Source organism: Delphinapterus leucas, chromosome 11 (genome assembly GCF_059928025.1).
Source record: "Delphinapterus leucas isolate spDelLeu-1000000601 "Yukka" chromosome 11, BTC_Dleu_Yukka2, whole genome shotgun sequence".
Classification (NCBI taxonomy): Eukaryota; Metazoa; Chordata; class Mammalia; order Artiodactyla; family Monodontidae; genus Delphinapterus; species Delphinapterus leucas.
This window is the reverse complement of record NC_143139.1, coordinates 35,396,151-35,414,013: the sequence shown is the minus strand read 5'-3', so window position 1 is coordinate 35,414,013 and position 17,863 is coordinate 35,396,151. Positions and strand designations below refer to the sequence as shown.

At 36.4% G+C, this 17,863-nt stretch overlaps 1 protein-coding gene across 1 annotated transcript in view; it reads left to right on the top strand.

Annotated features, from left to right (window-relative positions):
* The window catches only part of NELL2 (neural EGFL like 2), a 435,366-nt gene that overhangs the window by 201,030 nt on the left and 216,473 nt on the right, over positions 1-17,863 (top strand). The window contains exons 12-13 of the mRNA XM_089920567.1: positions 13,716-13,807; positions 16,947-17,049. Of these exons, the coding sequence (XP_089776693.1) occupies positions 13,716-13,807; positions 16,947-17,049 (195 nt within the window). The remainder of the gene's footprint in view (positions 1-13,715; positions 13,808-16,946; positions 17,050-17,863) is intronic.

Below are 17,863 nucleotides of genomic sequence, written 5' to 3'. Positions count from 1 at the left end.
GAAAAGTGTTCTACTTCAAAACGTTGAATGTGTGAGGATGTGTTTTTAATTAAAATGTTTAGGGTACATATTTATTGTTGTCTATGATTTCTCACTTTAACTGCTTTTTTTCAAACTATGGACCAAATACCTGTCCAGATAACATGGAATAAAGAGTCTTCTACTGAATATCTATGTGACTGTCCTTATTTAAATGTTAATTCTAATGTTCTCTTTTCCTAGTTCTTAGGAACTTGCATAGAAATATAGTTTTCAAGCTTAGCTGTATACGTGGGCAGTGTTAAAAAATAAAGAAGCCCAAGTCCTAACCCTCTGAGATTCTTATTATTATGCAGCTGGGCATAGAGTTTTAAATGTTCTTCAAGTGATTTTAATATGCATCCACAGTTGAGAACTGTTGGCCCAGTAGATTGGGAGTATATAAATTGGTTATAAAATCAACTGATCATAAATGAATTCCAGCTTATAAAGGTGTCCTGATGAGATGTTCTTTAGGATCTGGGCCCGAAGTCTATTATGATTATTATTCTGTTCTGGTCTCTGACTGTATTGTGAGTACTCTGTCTCTGATTTAAATCACATTAAAGCGATTCTCCTTCAGTGGTCATTTTCAAATGCCCCTCTGCTGGAAAGCATTTCCAGTTCACTCTCGTAAGACGTTTTTCTTCCTCTGAGTTGTGTGGATTTCCTCGTACGTGTGCTTCTCTGTTTCCCACACTAGACTGAATGCTCCTTGAAGGCAGGAAGGCGCCTTCCTAGGACAGTGCCTGGTGGACAGGAGGTTATCATAAATGCTTCTTATTTCCACCAGGTGTTGCCACTCTTGTTGCAAGTTTCCTTTTGTTTAAACTTTCGTTGCTTTCTGCTTTCCTTTCTCGTGCTCCATCTCAATTTATGCTTTATAATTTTTTTGTCCTCCGTTGCTTCCTCTGCTCTCTCCTCCCTCCTCAGTGTGCTGTCCATCTGCATGTCTTATTCTACACGGAGCTGGCTCCCCTTAACCTTTGGCTTCTTCTCTTCCCTTGGCTCATACGCTTTGCATAATAGAAGGCGTTATTAATATACCACTCAGACAACTACATTTAAAATATGTCCTCCTAAGACAGCTACCTTCCCCAGGCCCCACCCCCTACCATACGTTCTTTGTTTTGCCTGTACACAGATGCTATTTTAAAATTGCACAATCACTCTTTCAGGGGCTTTACTTGTAATCTCTTAGTTGAGCACTAGTGTGTGGTTTATAATGAAAAGGATCATGCTTTACAATTCACAAAACATTCAGTATCTTTGTCAATATAATAATGAAACAGCATATGTCTAAAAGGTGCCAGTCATTTTGGAAATACACCCCTCAAAGTTAAACTAAAGATTAGGCATTTAAATTTTGACTGAGGTCACTGGATTCTTAGTGGTAAGAAAATGTACGTAGAAGTTTTCTTTTCAGAGGAGTTCTAGTTCTGGCTTTGAACTAGCAGTGTGTGGCAGTTTCCATATTATATATTATGTTATCTTTGTAAAAGCTGTCACCTCATGTATGTTCATGTTGTCACTTTAAACGTGTTCATGTATTGACATGAATATTATGTTTTTCTCCAAATCTTTACCTTCACTCATTAAATTTATTTTTCTTATCCCCAGGAGACTAAATGAATTGATTACATTGTCTTTTTTAAAAGAATCCATCCTATGGTATATGAGGTAGGATCAAGAATAGGGGCCAGTGGTAGAAAGGTAGCTAAATGAAAAGAATTTCAGGATCTACCTTAGTTACAATTTAAATAGGTAGAATCAAATTAGGGCCAAAAGTACTGAATTCCTCCTTCCATCTATAGACTTGGCCTTCTTGCTATGATCTTCTAAATATCCAATTCTTGCTTTCCCAGTATCTACCCTTCTAACCAAAGGCTGATCTGGATAGGGTGTTAGAATTTATGCTTTTGTTGTATTCTGGAAGTTATTTTTATCCTCCTTTGCCTCCTAACCCCTCACTACTGCTAGATTTATGGTGTTTCAGGGCCTGTCCTCGTTTTGGAAGAATAGGCTACTGACCTAAATTAAGGCCCCCTAGGAGAAGCACTCTTTGGTCCTTTAGAAGTGCAAGGACATGATATATATAGGATGAGAAAGGAAGTTTGTGCATCTACTCTCATGCTCTCATTTCCTAAACTCTGATATTAGTTTTGCAAACAACTAAATTCCCAAACAATTAATGAGATTTAGTTAAAGGAAGCAATCATGTATAATTAATGAATTTGTGAATTATTTAAACACTGAAATTTTGATCATTTAAACAGCATTGACTCATAAAAACTGGCTTTATGTAGAGAAAGGAGAAGGTTTTGTCATCAAATTGTCCAAGCAGTCTTCCGTTGTATGTGTTGTCTTCTATTATTCATACTGCTTTGACAGTAGCCAGCTATTTTTCAGTAACTGATAGATCTGCTCCCATTTCAAGTGCTCCAGTTCTACTTCAGTGGAGAATAAGCTGCCATTTAACAGAAAAGGCAAAATATTTCTGTGAGACCCAATTTATAGGACCTTTATTATAAGAGGCAAAATCAAAGGATAGGGCCAAATATAAAGGGACACATGAAGATCAGAGAGGCCAATTTTCTTGTTTTCAGGCTTTTCATCAAATAGGAAGCTAGAAGAGAACTTACAAAAAAAAAATTCAACAAACCTTTAAAATTTATTATTTACGGCCAGTGCTGGGTGCTGAGTACAAGATCCAAAGACAAATTAAGACACTGCCCCCATCTCATGTAGGAAAGATAAAAAAAAACGTACAACTAACTAGAGGAAAGGAAAAATGGGTTCAGTGCTCTAATAGAAATTTAAGCATTGTAGAAAGAGGGAAAATTAATTTATAGCACTTAGTGCTCAAAACTTTTATTACAACCATATTGTTAAGAATTGACTCCAAGTGAGTCCAGATTTCAAACAAGATTGTGGGCTGGATAAATGCAGCATGGCTGATTGGAGTCTTTTAAGAATATTGAAACACTTTCAGATTTTTTTGTTTGACTCCACAGAATCTTAGCCTGTTTCATGAATACATTTATTGTGCATTCTTTTTTAAAAGCTATAATAAAAATATACATAATTACAGTTAATGAGATATTTTCTCATCCAACAGTTTTCTTTTCTTTTTTTTTTTTTTTTTTTTTTTTTTTTGCGGTACGCGGGCCTCTCACTGTTGTGGCCTCTCCCGTTGTGGAGCGCAGGCTCAGCGGCCATGGCTCACGGGCCCAGCTGCTCCGCGGCATGTGGGATCCTCCCGGACCAGGGCACGAACCCGTGTCCCCTGCATCGGCAGGTGGACTCTCAACCACTGCGCCACCAGGAAGCCCCTCATCCAACAGTTTTGATTTGTATATAACGAAAAAATAAGTATCATGTTGACTCAGAATGAAATAATTGCCATTGTACATGGGGTTTTTAAGAGCCCTCCCAGTGGAAATCAAGATTAGAAAGAACATCTTGTAAAAGCCACTACTTTATACAACTCTGCCCTTAACAGACAGCTTAAACAATTTAAAGATCACTGATACCTGGTGTTTTTTAAAGAAATTATAAATCCCATTTCTCACTAAGTGAATTATACTGTTTTTCTTCTTGGTATCTATAACCTTTAATTTTGTGTTGTATCATTTTTATTTATTTTTTTTCTTTTTTTTTCCAAAATGCATTATTATTATTTTAAAATAAATTTATTTCATTTAACTTTTAAAAAATTTTTTTAATTTAATTTATTTTTTTATACAGCAGGTTCTCATTACTCATCAGTTTTATCCACATCAGTGTATACGTGTCAATCCCAATCGCCCAGTTCATCACACCCCCCACCCCCAGCCCCGCAGCTTTCCCCCCTTGGTGTCCATACGTTTGTTCTCTACATCTGTGTCTCTATTTCTGCTCTGCAAACCAGTTCATCTGTACCATTTTTCTAGGTTCCACATATATGTGTTAATATACAATATTTGTTTTTCTCTTTCTGACGTACTTCACTCTGTATGACAGTCTCTAGATCGATCCACGTCTCAACAAATGACCCAATTTCGATCCTTTTTATGGCTGAGTAATATTCCATTGTATATATTTACCATATCTTCTTTATCCATTCGCCTGTCGATGAGCATTTACGTTGCTTCCATGACCTGGCTATTGTAAATAGTGCTGCAGTGAACATTGGGGTGTATGTGTCTGTTTCAGTTATGGTTGGCATATATGCCCAGTAGTGGGATTGCCAGATCATATGGTAATTCTATTTTTAGTTTCTTAAGGAACCTCCATACTGTGCTCCATAGTGGCTGTATCAGTTTGCATTCCCACCAACAGTGCAAGAGGGTTCCCTTTTCTCCACACCCTCTCCAGCATTTGTTGTTTGTAGATTTTCTGATGATGCCCATTCTAACTGGTGTGAGGTGATACCTCACTGTAGTTTAGATTTGCATTTCTCTAATTATTAGTGATGTTGAGCAACTTTTCATATGCTTCTTGGCCATCTGTATGTCTTCTTGGAGAAATGTCTATTTAGGTCTTCTGCTCATTTTGTGATTGGGTTGTTTTTTTTTTAATATTGAGCTGCATGAGTTGTTTATATTGGAGATTAATCCTTTGTCCATTGATTCGTTTGCAAATATTTTCTCCCATTCTGAGGGTTGTCTTTTCATCTTGTTTATGGTTTCCTTTGCTGTGCAAAAGCTTTGAAGTTTCATTAGGTCCCATTTGTTTATTTTTGTTTTTAATTCCATTACTCTAGGAGGTGGATCAAAAAATATCTTGCTGTGATTTATGTCAAAGAGTGTTCTTCCTATGTTTTCCTCTAAGAGTTTTATAGTGTCTGGTCTTACATTTAGGTCTTTAATCCATTTTGAGTTTATTTTTGTGTATGGTGTTAGGGAGTGTTCTAATTTCATTCTTTTACATGTAGAGTCCAGTTTTCCCAGCACCACGTATTGAAGAGACTGTCTTTTCTCCATTGTATATCCTTGCCTCCTTTGTCATAGATTAGTTGACCATAGGTGTGCAGGTTGAACTCTGGGCTTTCTATCTTGTTCCATTGATCTGTGTTTCTGTTTCTGTGCCAGTACCATATTGTCTTGATTACTGTAGCTTTATACTATAGTCTGAAGTCAGAGAGTCTGATTCCTCCAGCTCCGTTTTTTTCCCTCATGACTGCTTTGACTATTCGGGGTCTTTTGTGAATCCATACAAATTTTAAGATTTTTGTTCTAGTTCTGTAAAAAATGCCATTGGTAATTTGATAGGGATTGCAATGAGTTTGTAGATTGCTTTGGGTAGTAGAGTCATTTTCACAATATTGATTCTTCCAATCTAAGAACATGATATATCTCTCCATCTGTTTGTATCTTCTTTAATTTCTTTCATCAGTGTCTTATAGTTTCTGCATACAGGTTTTTTGCCTCCCTAGGTAGGTTTATTCCTAGATATTTTATTCTTTTTGTTGCAATGGTAAATAGGAGTGTTTCCTTAATTTCTCTTTCAGATTTTTCAACATTAGTGTATAGGAATGCAAGAGATTTCTGTGCATTAATTTTGTATCCTGCAACTTCACCAAGTTCATTGATTAGCTCTGGTAGTTTTCTGGTGGCATCTTTAGGATTCTCTATGTATAGTATCATGTCATCTGCAAACAGTGACAGTTTTACCTCTTCTTTTCCAATATGTATTCCTTTTATTTCTTGTTCTTCTCTGATTGCCGTGGCATGGACTTCCAAAACTATGTTGAATAATAGTGGTGAGAATGGACATCCTTGTATTTTTCCTGATCTTAGAGGAAATGCTTTCAGCTTTTCACCATTGAGAATGATGTTTGCTGTGGGTTTGTCATACATGGCCTTTATCATGTTGATGTAGTTTCCCTCTATGCCCACTTTCTGGAGAGTTTTTATCATAAATGGGTGTTGAATTTTGTCAAAAGCTTTTTCTGCATCTATTGAGATGCTCATATGGTTTTTCTTCTTCAATTTGTTATTATGGTGTATCACATTGATTAATTTGCATAAATTGAAGATTCCTTGCATCCCCTGGATAAATCCCACTTGATCATGGTGCATGATCCTTTTAATGTGTTGTTGGATTCTGTTTGCTAGTATTTTGTTGAGGATTTTTGCATCTACAATCATCAGTGTTATTGGTCTGTAATTTTCCTTTTTTGTAGTATCTTTGTCTGGTTTTGGTATCAGAATGATGGTGGCCTCATAGAATGAGTTTGGGAGTGTTTCTTCCTCCACAGTTTTTTGGAAGAGTTTGAGAAAGATGGGTGTTAGCTCTTCTCTAAATGTTTGATAGAATTCACCTGTGAAGCCATCTGGTCCTGGACTTTTGTTTGTTGGAAGATTTTTAATCACAGTTTCAATTTCATTACTTGTGAGTGGTCTGTTCATATTTTCTATTTCTTCCTGGTTCAGTCTTGGAAGGTTATACCTTTCTAAGAATTTGTCCATTTCTTCCAGGTTGTCCATTTTATTGGCATAGAGTTGTTTGTAGTACTCTCTTAGGATGCTTTGTTTTTCTGCAGTGTCTGTTGTTAACTTCTCCTTTTTCATTTCTAATTTTCTTGATTTGAGTCCTCTCCCTCTTTTTCTTGATGAGTCTGACTAATGGTTTACCAATTTTGTTTATCTTCTCAAAGAACCAGCTTTTAGTTTTATTGATCTTTGGTATTGTTTTCTTTGTTTCTATTTCATTTATTTCTGCTCTGATCTTTATTTCTTTCCTTCTGCTAACTTTGGGTTTTGTTTGTTCTTCTTTCTCTAGTTCCTTTAGGTGTATAGTTAGACTGTTTATTTGAGATTTTTGTTGTTTTTTGAGGTAGGCTTGTATAGCTATAAACTTCCCTCTTAGAACTGCTTTTGCTGCATCCCATAGGTTATGGATCATCGTGATTTCATTGTCACTTGTCTCTAGGTATTTTTTGTTTTCCTCTTTGATTTTTTCAGTGATCTCTTGGTTATTTAGTAACGTAGTGTTTAGCCTCCATGTATTTGTGTTTTTTACATTTATTTGCGTTTAATTCTTTTCTAATTTCATAGTGCTGTGATCAGCAAAGATGATTGATATGATTTCAGTTTTCTTAAATTTACTGAGGCTTGATTTGTGACCCAAGATATGATCTATCCTGGAGAATGTTCCATGCGCACTTGAGAAGAAAGTGTAATCTGCTGTGTTTGGATGGAATGTCCTATAAATATCAATTAAATCTATCTGGTCTATTGTGTCATTTAAAGCTTGTGTTTCCTTATTAATTTTCATATTGGATGATCTGTCCATTGGTTTAAGTGAGGTATTTAAGTCCCCCACTATTATTGTGTTACTGTCCATTTCGTCTTTTATAGCTGTTAGCAGTTGCCTTATGTATTGAGGTGCTCCTATGTTGGGTGCATATATATTTATGATTGGTATATCTTCTTGGATTGATCCCTTGATCATTATGTAGTGTCCTTCCTTGTCTCTTGTAACTTTCTTTATTTTAACGTCTATTTTTTCTGATATGAGAATTGCTACTCCAGCTTTCTTTAGATTTCCTTTTGCATGGAATATCTTTTTCCATCCCCTCACTTTCAGTTTGGATGTGTCCCTAGGTCTGAGGTGGGGTCTTGTAGACAGCATATATATGGGTCTTGTTTTTTGTATCCATTCAGCAAGCCTGTGTCTTTTGGTTGGAGCATTTAACACATTCACATTTAGGGTAATTATCGATATGCATGTTCCTATTACCATTTTCTTAATTGTTTTGGGTTTGTTTTTGTAGGTCCTTTTCTTCTCTTGTGTTTCAGACTTAGAGAAGTTCCTTTAGCATTTGTTGTACAGCTGGTTTGGTAGTGCGGAATTCTCTTAGTTTTTGCTTATCTGTAAAACTTTTGATTTCTCTATCGAATCTGAATGAGATCCTTGCCAGGTACAGTAATCTTGGTTGTAGGTTCTTCCCTTTCATCACTTGAAATATATCATGCCAGTCTCTTTTGGCTTGTAGAATTTCTGCTGAGAAATCAGCTGTTAACCTTATGGGAGTTCCCTTGTATGTTATTTGTCATTTTTCCCTTGCTGCTTTCAATAATTTTTCTTTGTCTTTAAGTTTTGCCAGTTTGATTACTGTGTGTCTTGGCATGTTTCTCCTTCGGTTTATCCTGCATGGGACTCTCTGCACTTCCTGGACTTGGGTGGCTATTTCCTTTCCTATTTTAGGGAAGTTTGCCACTATAATCTCTTCACATATTTTCTCTGGTCCGTTCTCTGTCTCTTCTCCCTCTGGGACCCCTATAATGCGAATGTTGTTGCATTTAATGTTGTCCCAGAGGTCTCTTAGGCTGTGTTCATTTCTTTTCATTCTTTTTTTTTTTTTATTCTGTTCCACAGCAGTGAATTCCACCATTCTGCCTTCCAGGTCACTTATCCGTTCTTCTGCCTCAGTTATTCTGCTATTGATTCCTTCTAGTTTAGTTTTCATTTCAGTTATTGTGTTGTTCATCTCTGTTTGTTTGTTCTTTAATTCTTCTAGGTCTTTGTTAAACATTTCTTGCATCTTTTGGATTTTTGTCTCCATTCTTTTTCTTAGGTCCTGGATCATCTCCACTATCATTATTCTGAATTCTTTTTCTGAAATGTTGCCTATCTCCACTTTATTTAGTTGTTTTTCTGAGGTTTTATTTTATTCCTTCATCTGGTACATAGCTCTCTGCCTTTTCGCCTTTTGTATCTTTCTGTGAATGTGGTTTTCATTCCACAGGCTGCAGGATTGTAGTTCTTCTTGCTCTGCTGTCTGCCCTCTGTGTTGTATCATTTTTAAAGGTGATGATACCAATAGGGAAATTTAGTGTAGACTCATGTATTTTCAATCCAGTAATAAAAAGAATCTAAATATATAGTCACTGAGGAAATGTTTAGAAGTGAAATATATGTCTATTTGCTTTTATATTCTAAAATATTGTTAGATAGATTTGAATAATTCTTTCTACAAAGGTTTGCAGAAGTTGATTTAGATCTCATTAGAGGGATCTGCATTTTCAATCTTTGCATTAATGACCAGACCAATGAATCATGATTTTAATGTGTAACTTACAGCTTTTAGAGTTTTACTGGCTTCTTTCACTTATCCATTTCTCAATCTCTTCTATAAGTTCCTTTTCACATTTTTACAACTGAAGAGTCTCAAATTTGCATCTGTTGCATTTCCTGTCTTCTTATTTCTTGTTAATTGTTAAAATAGAGGAGAGATTAAGTGAAAATAATTCACATTAATTGCTTTTTCAGATTTTCTCATAATTATGGTGCTATTAACTATGTGATTAGTGATATTTAATATAACCTTGGTATAACATGTATACCAATTGTTATAGCATCCTATTGAATTTCCCCAAGTTCTAGTTAATTTCTCTCCCTATGGCTTAATAGACTGTTCATTGGACAGCTCTGAGTGAAATAATTCACATGATGTGAACGGTACCCCCTGGTGTGTGTGTATGGTATTGTGTGTGTGTGTGTGTGTGTGTGTGTGTATGTGTATATGAGAGTCACAGTGAATATGCCTTTGACATTGGTTAATATTAATAACTTAAGAGCAGAAGTAGTGCTATGGGTTAGTCTGACTGCATGGGGGCTTAGCTTCTTAGTCTGCAAGGGGATAAGACTGTATCAATGAATTAATACCCTTCCCCCTAGAGGCTTCATTACCTTCGAATATGTACATGTAATATACTCAATAAATCACTTAGCGTAGATCTTTGAAAATGCAGCCTAGTTGGCATAATTCTGCTTTAAGCTGGTAAATGACTTGGACGTAGGAATCCAGAGTTATGTCACAAGAAACTTATTGCTATATATGCACACACCAGCACACACACACACCCCAAAACTAGGAAAGAAGTGAAGCCTCTTGTCTATGAACATGTTAATGCAATTGAATTGAAGAAGAAATCAATACAGCAAAATGATTATTCCTTTGTTGTTTTGTTGAGGAAGTGATATCTTATACTGTGCTGGGGAAGGGTAAGCAGGGAGGTGCAGTTCAGTTAGGGAATTCTAGAGACTTTCTTGCAGCCAGTGTGGTAGCCAGAGTGATCATTATTATCCCTGAGGCTTTGTCCCTGATACCTACAGGGGCTAGCCTTGGTTAAAATCAAGGCAACACTTAATCTGTTTCCTCTCCTCTGTTTTAACACTTGATCTGTCCAGTTCCTTCATTTTGCCTTCTCCTTGCTTATGGATCTCATTTTGATAAACTATCTGGGTTTTTTTTTAAAAATAGAGCTGTATTTTTTAAATGTCTCAATTTTCCCTCTTTAAAATTTATTTTTACTGTGTTCCACTCTCTCATGCTCTTGTAAGCAACCTATCCTTGTAAACTGTTTCTCTTCATGGTCTAAATTGAATTACTGTGATAGCTACCAGTGCTGGGGGTTGGTTATTCTTTCCCCTGGACACCCCACGCACCCCACCTGTCTTTCTCTGTCCTACTCTGTACCCCAGGAGCTGGACTTCTGCAGACTGTATCACCCTGGTCTCCTTGCCAGCTGGCTTTGGGTAGGGTTTGCCAATGAGATGCACTGGCAGGAAATCAGAAGGCCAGAAGAGAGGGAGTTGGCCGTGTTTCTCCCCTGCTCCTTCCCTGCACCAGGCTGGGTTTCTGGTGGTACCTGTGTCTCTCATGATTTCGACTCCCACTGGGCTGCCTCTCCTTCATAACTCTGGCTCACTGTGGGCTCCAATAAAACCATTTTCTCTCCCTGTTCCTTATCCCTGGGGTGATGATGCCTTGTCACTATTGCCAGAGTCTGGGTCCTTCTCCAGCCCTTGTTTCCTCACCTTTGATCCAGTGCCCCCGCCCCCGCCCCCAGTTTACCACTTTGTCTCCTGTGTTTACCTGTCACTTATGAATTTCTCAGTTATAGCACTTGAGCTTGGCTTTTATTATAGTTAGTTGTGTACGAGTCTGTCTTCCCAACTCAGTAGTGAGGGGTAGAAACATGTCTCTTTCATCTTTGAATCCTAGTACCTAGCAGACTACCTGGCATGTTAGCAGGAGCTCAGTACGTATTTGTTAAATGTATCAACAAATTAATACGACTTTTACTCCTGCAGTCTACTCCTACGTCCCAGAGCCATCTTTATGGATTTTCAAGATTCCTTGTAGTATTTTTTAGGAATGATTAGGAATATATACCTATATATGTATATATATAGGTATATATTTCTGAGTTTCTTAACATTTTTCCCCTAAAGAACCTAGGGAAGGCATACCTGATGGCATTACTAGGTATTTAGAGTAAACCTCAGAATTATGGAGAATCACAGCAACTGATCAAAAAAGAAACGAGACAAAAATCACACACTTTGGGTTCTTTCTAAGCCAAATTCACCCTGTTTGTGCTGATTGATTGAAAGGAAATGAAGCAATTGTGATCTCATTCGTTTTGTGCTTCTCGCTCTGCCAAGCTCCATTTGGTGCCCTATTGTCTCACAAGTTGCCTATTTGAGTCTTTTGAATTAAGAGTTTAGAGCAGAAGGTCCATCTGCTCTGCATGAGTATTAAATTATCATAAGACTTCGTATAAGAAGAATTTACCCTTGTGGTTTTACAGTGTTTCCTTTTCCCTTTGCTCTAAGAAAGACTTGGAACATCATATTTTTTTCTTCAACATACCCTTGGACTTGAATAGACTGCAGTTACCGAGTTGTATAATATAATAGGCTTAGGAACCTTTGACTGGCAGGTGCTGAATAGAAGAAGGTTTTATTTATTCTCCTTATCTTATAAAATGTGGTACTTAAGTATAATTGAACATGCCATAAGCCAGATCTTGGTACTTTGAGGTTATTGAATCTCATAAGAAAAAACAAAGCACAATCTTAAAAATTACACGTTGGATATAGACATTTTACAATCAATCAGGTTCATTAAGTAAATGCACATGCTATTGTAATTCATATATGATAGATAGTATGCAACTGACAGCTCCCTATTTTCAGTTTGAATATTCATGAGTGAGCAAGCTTCAGCCAGCTTTTAAGTAATATAATTTATGCAAGTAAGTTGTATTCACTTCCAACAACCTCCAAAACTTTAAAATCAATTTGCCAGTAATATATATTATGTAGTGAAATTTGTTAATAAAAGCTGAGTAAGGAGATCAGCTGAAGGATGGCATTCTTTAAATGTGCATGCTTTCCATTATTTAAATGTGCAGCTTTTAAATAATCAGTTAACTTTTGGGCAAAAATGAAAGTTGGCTTAAATATGAATATTTCTACAACCATATATATACTCAGTATTTAATAGAAGTATGTCTAATTTCTTTGTTATAAATTTTTTTAGGCAATGTGATACTTTTAAAGATAATGGGATATATAAATTCTGAAGAGGGACTTTATTCTAACTCACACAATGGAATTAAAAGGAAATATACACACCCCTTTTATAAAATCCATGTAGTTAAAATTAAAAATTGGATTTAGTAAATAGGGCTAACAAACTGCTTGAGTTTTTTTCCTATCAGATGACTGCTTCCTCTGGTCTTTTGAAGTGATTAGCTTGGGTTGATCTAGATGTTATGGAGCTCCAAAGCATCTACAATATTGAGTGTCCTTTGAAAGGAAAACAGTGCAAATCTGTGAAAACAAAAGTTGGTTCAGAGTCTTAGAATGGAGGGCTAAGCCCAAGAAGGATACTGAAAGTTAAGCTTAATTAGCTTCAGGGTAAATCTGTCTCTGTTTAGGTGATGAGTCAACATAGGTAGTGTGAAACATTCATTTCAAAACAAGCAAGCAGTTTCCATTGGCTAAATGTTTGCTGTGAATTGTAAATATTTTGAAAGTCTCAAAAAAATTCTTTGATACTTTGTATGCATCTTCACTCATTAAAAATGTTTTCACCACTGAGTCTGAAGTTCTATCTTAAAATTTTATTTAACTGTGATGGAAGCAAGGCAGGCCCAGATTAAGACCTTTCAACATCTTAAATAGGGTGCCTTAACCCACATGTACTTACAAATAAAATGATACTAACCCATAAAACATAACATTTACATGTATGTACTGGAATTAAAATAGTTTCTTTCTAATTTTCTGTTTTAAAATTCTGTAATGGGGCTTCCCTGGTGGCGCAGTGGTTGAGAGTCTGCCTGCCGATGCAGGGGACACGGGTTCGTGTCCCGGTCCGGGACGATCCCACATGCCACGGAGCAGCTGGGCCCGTGAGCCATGGCCGCTGAGCCTGCGCGTCCGGAGCCTGTGCTCCACAACGGGAGAGGCCACAACAGTGAGAGGCCCGCGTACCGCAAAAAAAAAAAATTCTGTAATGGTATATAAAAATGAACTTTTCTCATATTTGTGTTGCCCCTGATTTGTAGCTCTTTGAGCACCTGCTTAATGTGCCCTGAAGTGGGACATCATCTAACAGGCAAGTAATTAGCTTTGAGTCTGCTTATCAGCACTCCGTTTTCAGAGTTTAATTCTGACTTGCCATTGCCCCTTATCCTTTTTGTACCTTATTTTACTCTCTGAACTTAATGGGCATGAAAATAACTTGAGCCTACATGTGCCTTATATTGGGTTGAATTTAGGTTTACGGTTACTCAAACACCTTGAAAAGTCACAAGGACATGTGAAATATTGTGGCAAAATGATCTGAACACCTGTAAGCTATTTTTCTTAATGAAACATTTTAAAAATATATATGTTTTTTTACTCCAAAGCTGTATGCCAATTTCATGGACGAACCTATTTTGAAGGAGAAAGAAACACGGTCTACTCCTCTTCTGGCGTATGTGTTCTCTATGAGTGCAAGGTAAGGAAGCTCTTCATGTGTGTTTCAAATTTCTTTCCGTTACATGAACACAGTAAATGTTCCTTTAAAAATCTCACCCTTGTAATACCTTTAAAATTCTAAGGCAAAGAGAACATTTAAGATGATAATTATAGCTCAAATGTATAGAGATTCTCATTGTTTTTGCAATCATGTAAATTAGTGGCTGTAAAATAATTTCCCCAATAAATAAAAACACTCTTTTGTCATATTAAAGTTTTATGAAGTTGTCTTACATTTTCCAAACGCAAATCAACTCCTTGTTTGCTGTTTTGAAGAAAATGTATTAGATAAAATTAGACTCGGCCTGTTCTCACTCTTGCTTTTGACTCATGATAAATATCAGTCCAGTTAAAATCAGGACCAAATTTACCTAATAAAAATTAGGTGTTGGATGGAGATGAGATTGATGTTGATCTTAATTCCTTTGGGAGGAATCTTTTAAATAATTTTAAGGGGAATGTTTTATAAATGTGCTCTTGACGTATGCTTCTGAAGCAAACGTGATTCATTTTAAGTCTGCTTCTTGACCTACTGATTGAAAAACTAAATATGTTTCATAACACTTTTCACATTTACCTTTTATAAACTATGATTTTATATTCCTTGACCATAATGTTATATTTCAAGCCATATTCTGTCTAAAGGAAACTGTCTACATATAAAGTTTCTGCTTTAGGGTTCATTTACATTTGATCCTTAATTTTCTTCTTCAAATGCCTCCTGTACATGGTTTGTGGGGATGATTTAGTATGTATAGGTTATTTAGAAAATTAAGATAAGTGATTTACTCTGCTGGCAATAAACTGTGTGCATTCATATGATTAAGTGTTGGGGAAAGGAAAATCCTCAGAATTTTGCCAAGATAAGTTGAATCTGAAAAATCCAGCTGTATACCTTGTGCATCTTAAGTTGGAAGACATTTGGGATAAGCAAGGCAGAGACATAAAGATGCAAAACTGTGACAGATTTGGTTTCTGGAACGTGAAAGCTCTGATTTGTCCATGTCCATTATAAGGTATTCTAGCTGCTTCTTTTGGCTTTAAATAAGCTCTCCCATGATGTAGGTTACCATCTTAAAGTTAAGGGAGCTGGGGCATAGGAACACTAACACAGTTGCTGAAGCTATATTTCCAGATAGATTTTTCTCCGTCAGCATCCCTTCACCAGTGCTGTTTTGAGTGGAGCAGGTCCCACGGTAGATATAAGGATTGGAAGGCTTGGAGTGAGATCTAGCAACACCAAGGAAATCAGAGAAATTTTACTTCAAGGAAGGTGGAAAACTTTTATCAGCTGGTTTCTAAGTAAACGCTAACTTTGAAATATCAGCCCTAAATCTGAAAATTGTGAGGGCATTTGAAGATTCTCCACTTTGTGTGTGTGTGTGTTCTTTTCATTTGACAAGTGTATTCCATAATACTGATAATTATGACCTAAAATTTACTGAGATAGCTTCCTATTTGATTTTAAAATACCTATAAAGTGATTTTATTTTAAATTCGATTTGTGAGAAGTCTGTGTATAGGCAACTCTGCAGGTGCTTAATAAATATTGGGTGAATGAATAAATGTTACCATTTATTTGCTCAAACAAAAGAAATCACTTCCTACCCTCTAATGCTGTGCTGTCCAGTAGAAATATGATGCAAGCCACACGTGTGATTTTTATTTGGGCTAAATTTTCTGTATTCAACCCCATATATCCAAAATATTATCATTTCTAATGTAATCAATATAAAATTCTTAATGAAATATTTTACATTATTTTATCATACAAAGTTGTCAAAATCTTGTAGCTAGTGGCTATGGATTCTACAGCATAGCTCTACCAGAATTTCATAAAGCTTTTGTATTCTTCACTAAATTCTTGACATTAAGGACTCCCATTGTTTTTTCTCCCTTCAGGCCCCTGAGCTATTTTACATAATTGTCATCTCTCTCAGGCTTCCATTTTCTGGGCTGTCAATTCTAGTCCTTCTTTGTTCCTTTATTGTCAGTTTTGTGGCCTTGAAAATGTGTCCTGGGGGGTCTGTGAGTTTCATAGTAACACAGAAAAACACGGTGGTCCTGAAAATAAGATTATTAGAATGGATATTACCGTCAAACCAAAGGAAGAATAGCGTTTGACTCCACTGTATACATGTCTTCTGACACTTTCTTTCTTTTTTTTTCCTGCCATTATGGTGACTTGGAGAAGGTCCTTTCCATTGATAAGCCAGGAAGAGGGAGATATTGAAATTACGATTTCTTCAATAAAAGCAGTACTTATAGAAATGATATCTAAAAAGCTAAGCTACTGAGCAGTATTAAAACAGAAGCTTTCAAGTTCCAACGGTTATTTTATTACTTATGTATTGGTAAGCATAGTATAACAGTTAATGACCCTCGCTCTTAAAGAGACTGGAGGTTGACAGTATAGAAGCAAAATGTTTGCTTCAAGGGCAGTGCTGTTACATTTATCAGAAAAGTATTCTGTTCTGTATTTTGGTTTCTCTTTGAGAAGGGTTTTATCTACTTCGGTGGCTAGAACTATAATCGTTTTACATTGATTTATTCATTCATTCAGGAAAATTTTTCGATTGCTTATTATATGCCAGAAAAAATGCAAGACATTCATGCTCAAGAGACATAAATCCTGCCTTCATTTTCCTTATAGTTTTGTGAGAGATCCCCAATGTTCCTCATCACACTCACTTGGGATAATCTATAACAGTTTAGGAAAGTTTGAAATGAGAATGTTTAAAAAGCGCGGGTTTTATTTATTGTTTTTTCCAAAGTGAGCTATTGATAGAATTCAAGCTGTATCTTTGACACAGTTGTCATCTGGATGTGCAAATATGTTGTAAACTAACAGAATCTTTCAGGATTACCCTGATGTTTGGAAATTGAAGGCATGGCTGCAGTGTGGCATGCTTCCATTCCCAGAGCTGCTTGTCCATTTGAAAGGCTTTTCAGTTGTCATTTAATGTTATTTTGCAAGTGAGTGTGTGACCTGTGCAGAGGTTCTCAGGGTGAAAATTTTACTCTCATGTTCGAAGAAATGTCTTGGATGTCGGATCTGGAAACTTCTGAGTTATTCCTAATTAAGAGGTTTGAAGCTTTTATTTTCTGTTGTCTGACAGGACCAGACCATGAAGCTGGTTGAGAGTTCAGGCTGTCCAGCTCTGTATTGTCCAGAGTCTCATCAGATTACCTTGTCTCATAGCTGTTGCAAAGTTTGTAAAGGTAAGGCTTGTCTGTAAAATAAAATTTATGTGCATGAGTCATTCTAAGAGGCTACTTCAACTGACAGGAAATAGAACTTTTTATAATCAAGTTATTTCCAAAGACTATCGAATTAAAATCGAGATGCTCCCATGCATTTCTGCAGGGTGTACTGTACCTGTCTCAAGCTCTGGATTTCTATACTTCTCTCTGTGTACTTGTCCTGAGTCAGCATAGCATTGTTGAAAACATTTACACAACAGTGCTGAGTTATTTTATTGTTTCTTTTTTTTGCCGGGGGTGGGGGGCGATTTCCTTTCTTTTCTCTTCAGTCTGTTTTTATAATTGTCTGAGCATAATTCCCATGTTGTTCAAATCCCTCTCTTCACAATTCCACTCCCCTTCACTGATAGGCTTCTACACTACCAAGAAGAGAGAGGCCATCAGACATGCATTGCTTATTCTGTGTTGCCTCTATGATGATAAGCCTATGACCAATAAGTAGAAGGAACTTAGATTTTTAGTTCAGTATAAGAAAACAGTAAAACTTGAGGTATTCAGAAATGCAGTGGGCTGCCCAGGAGGCAGTGAGTTGCCCATCACTAAAGATTCTTAAACTTGGTATTTTGTTATAGATTTAAGTATTAAACTAAAGGATTAATTATATGGAATTTTTATGTTCCCTACCAATCATGAAATTTATATGTGCCTTCTTGTGTTATCCTGAAATTATGTGTTTGTGAATCTGTCTCCTTCATTGGATTTTGCACCTTGAGGTGCAAAATGTAACAGGCTGGGTCTTTATATTCATCTCTATATTCTTAATACCTAGTAT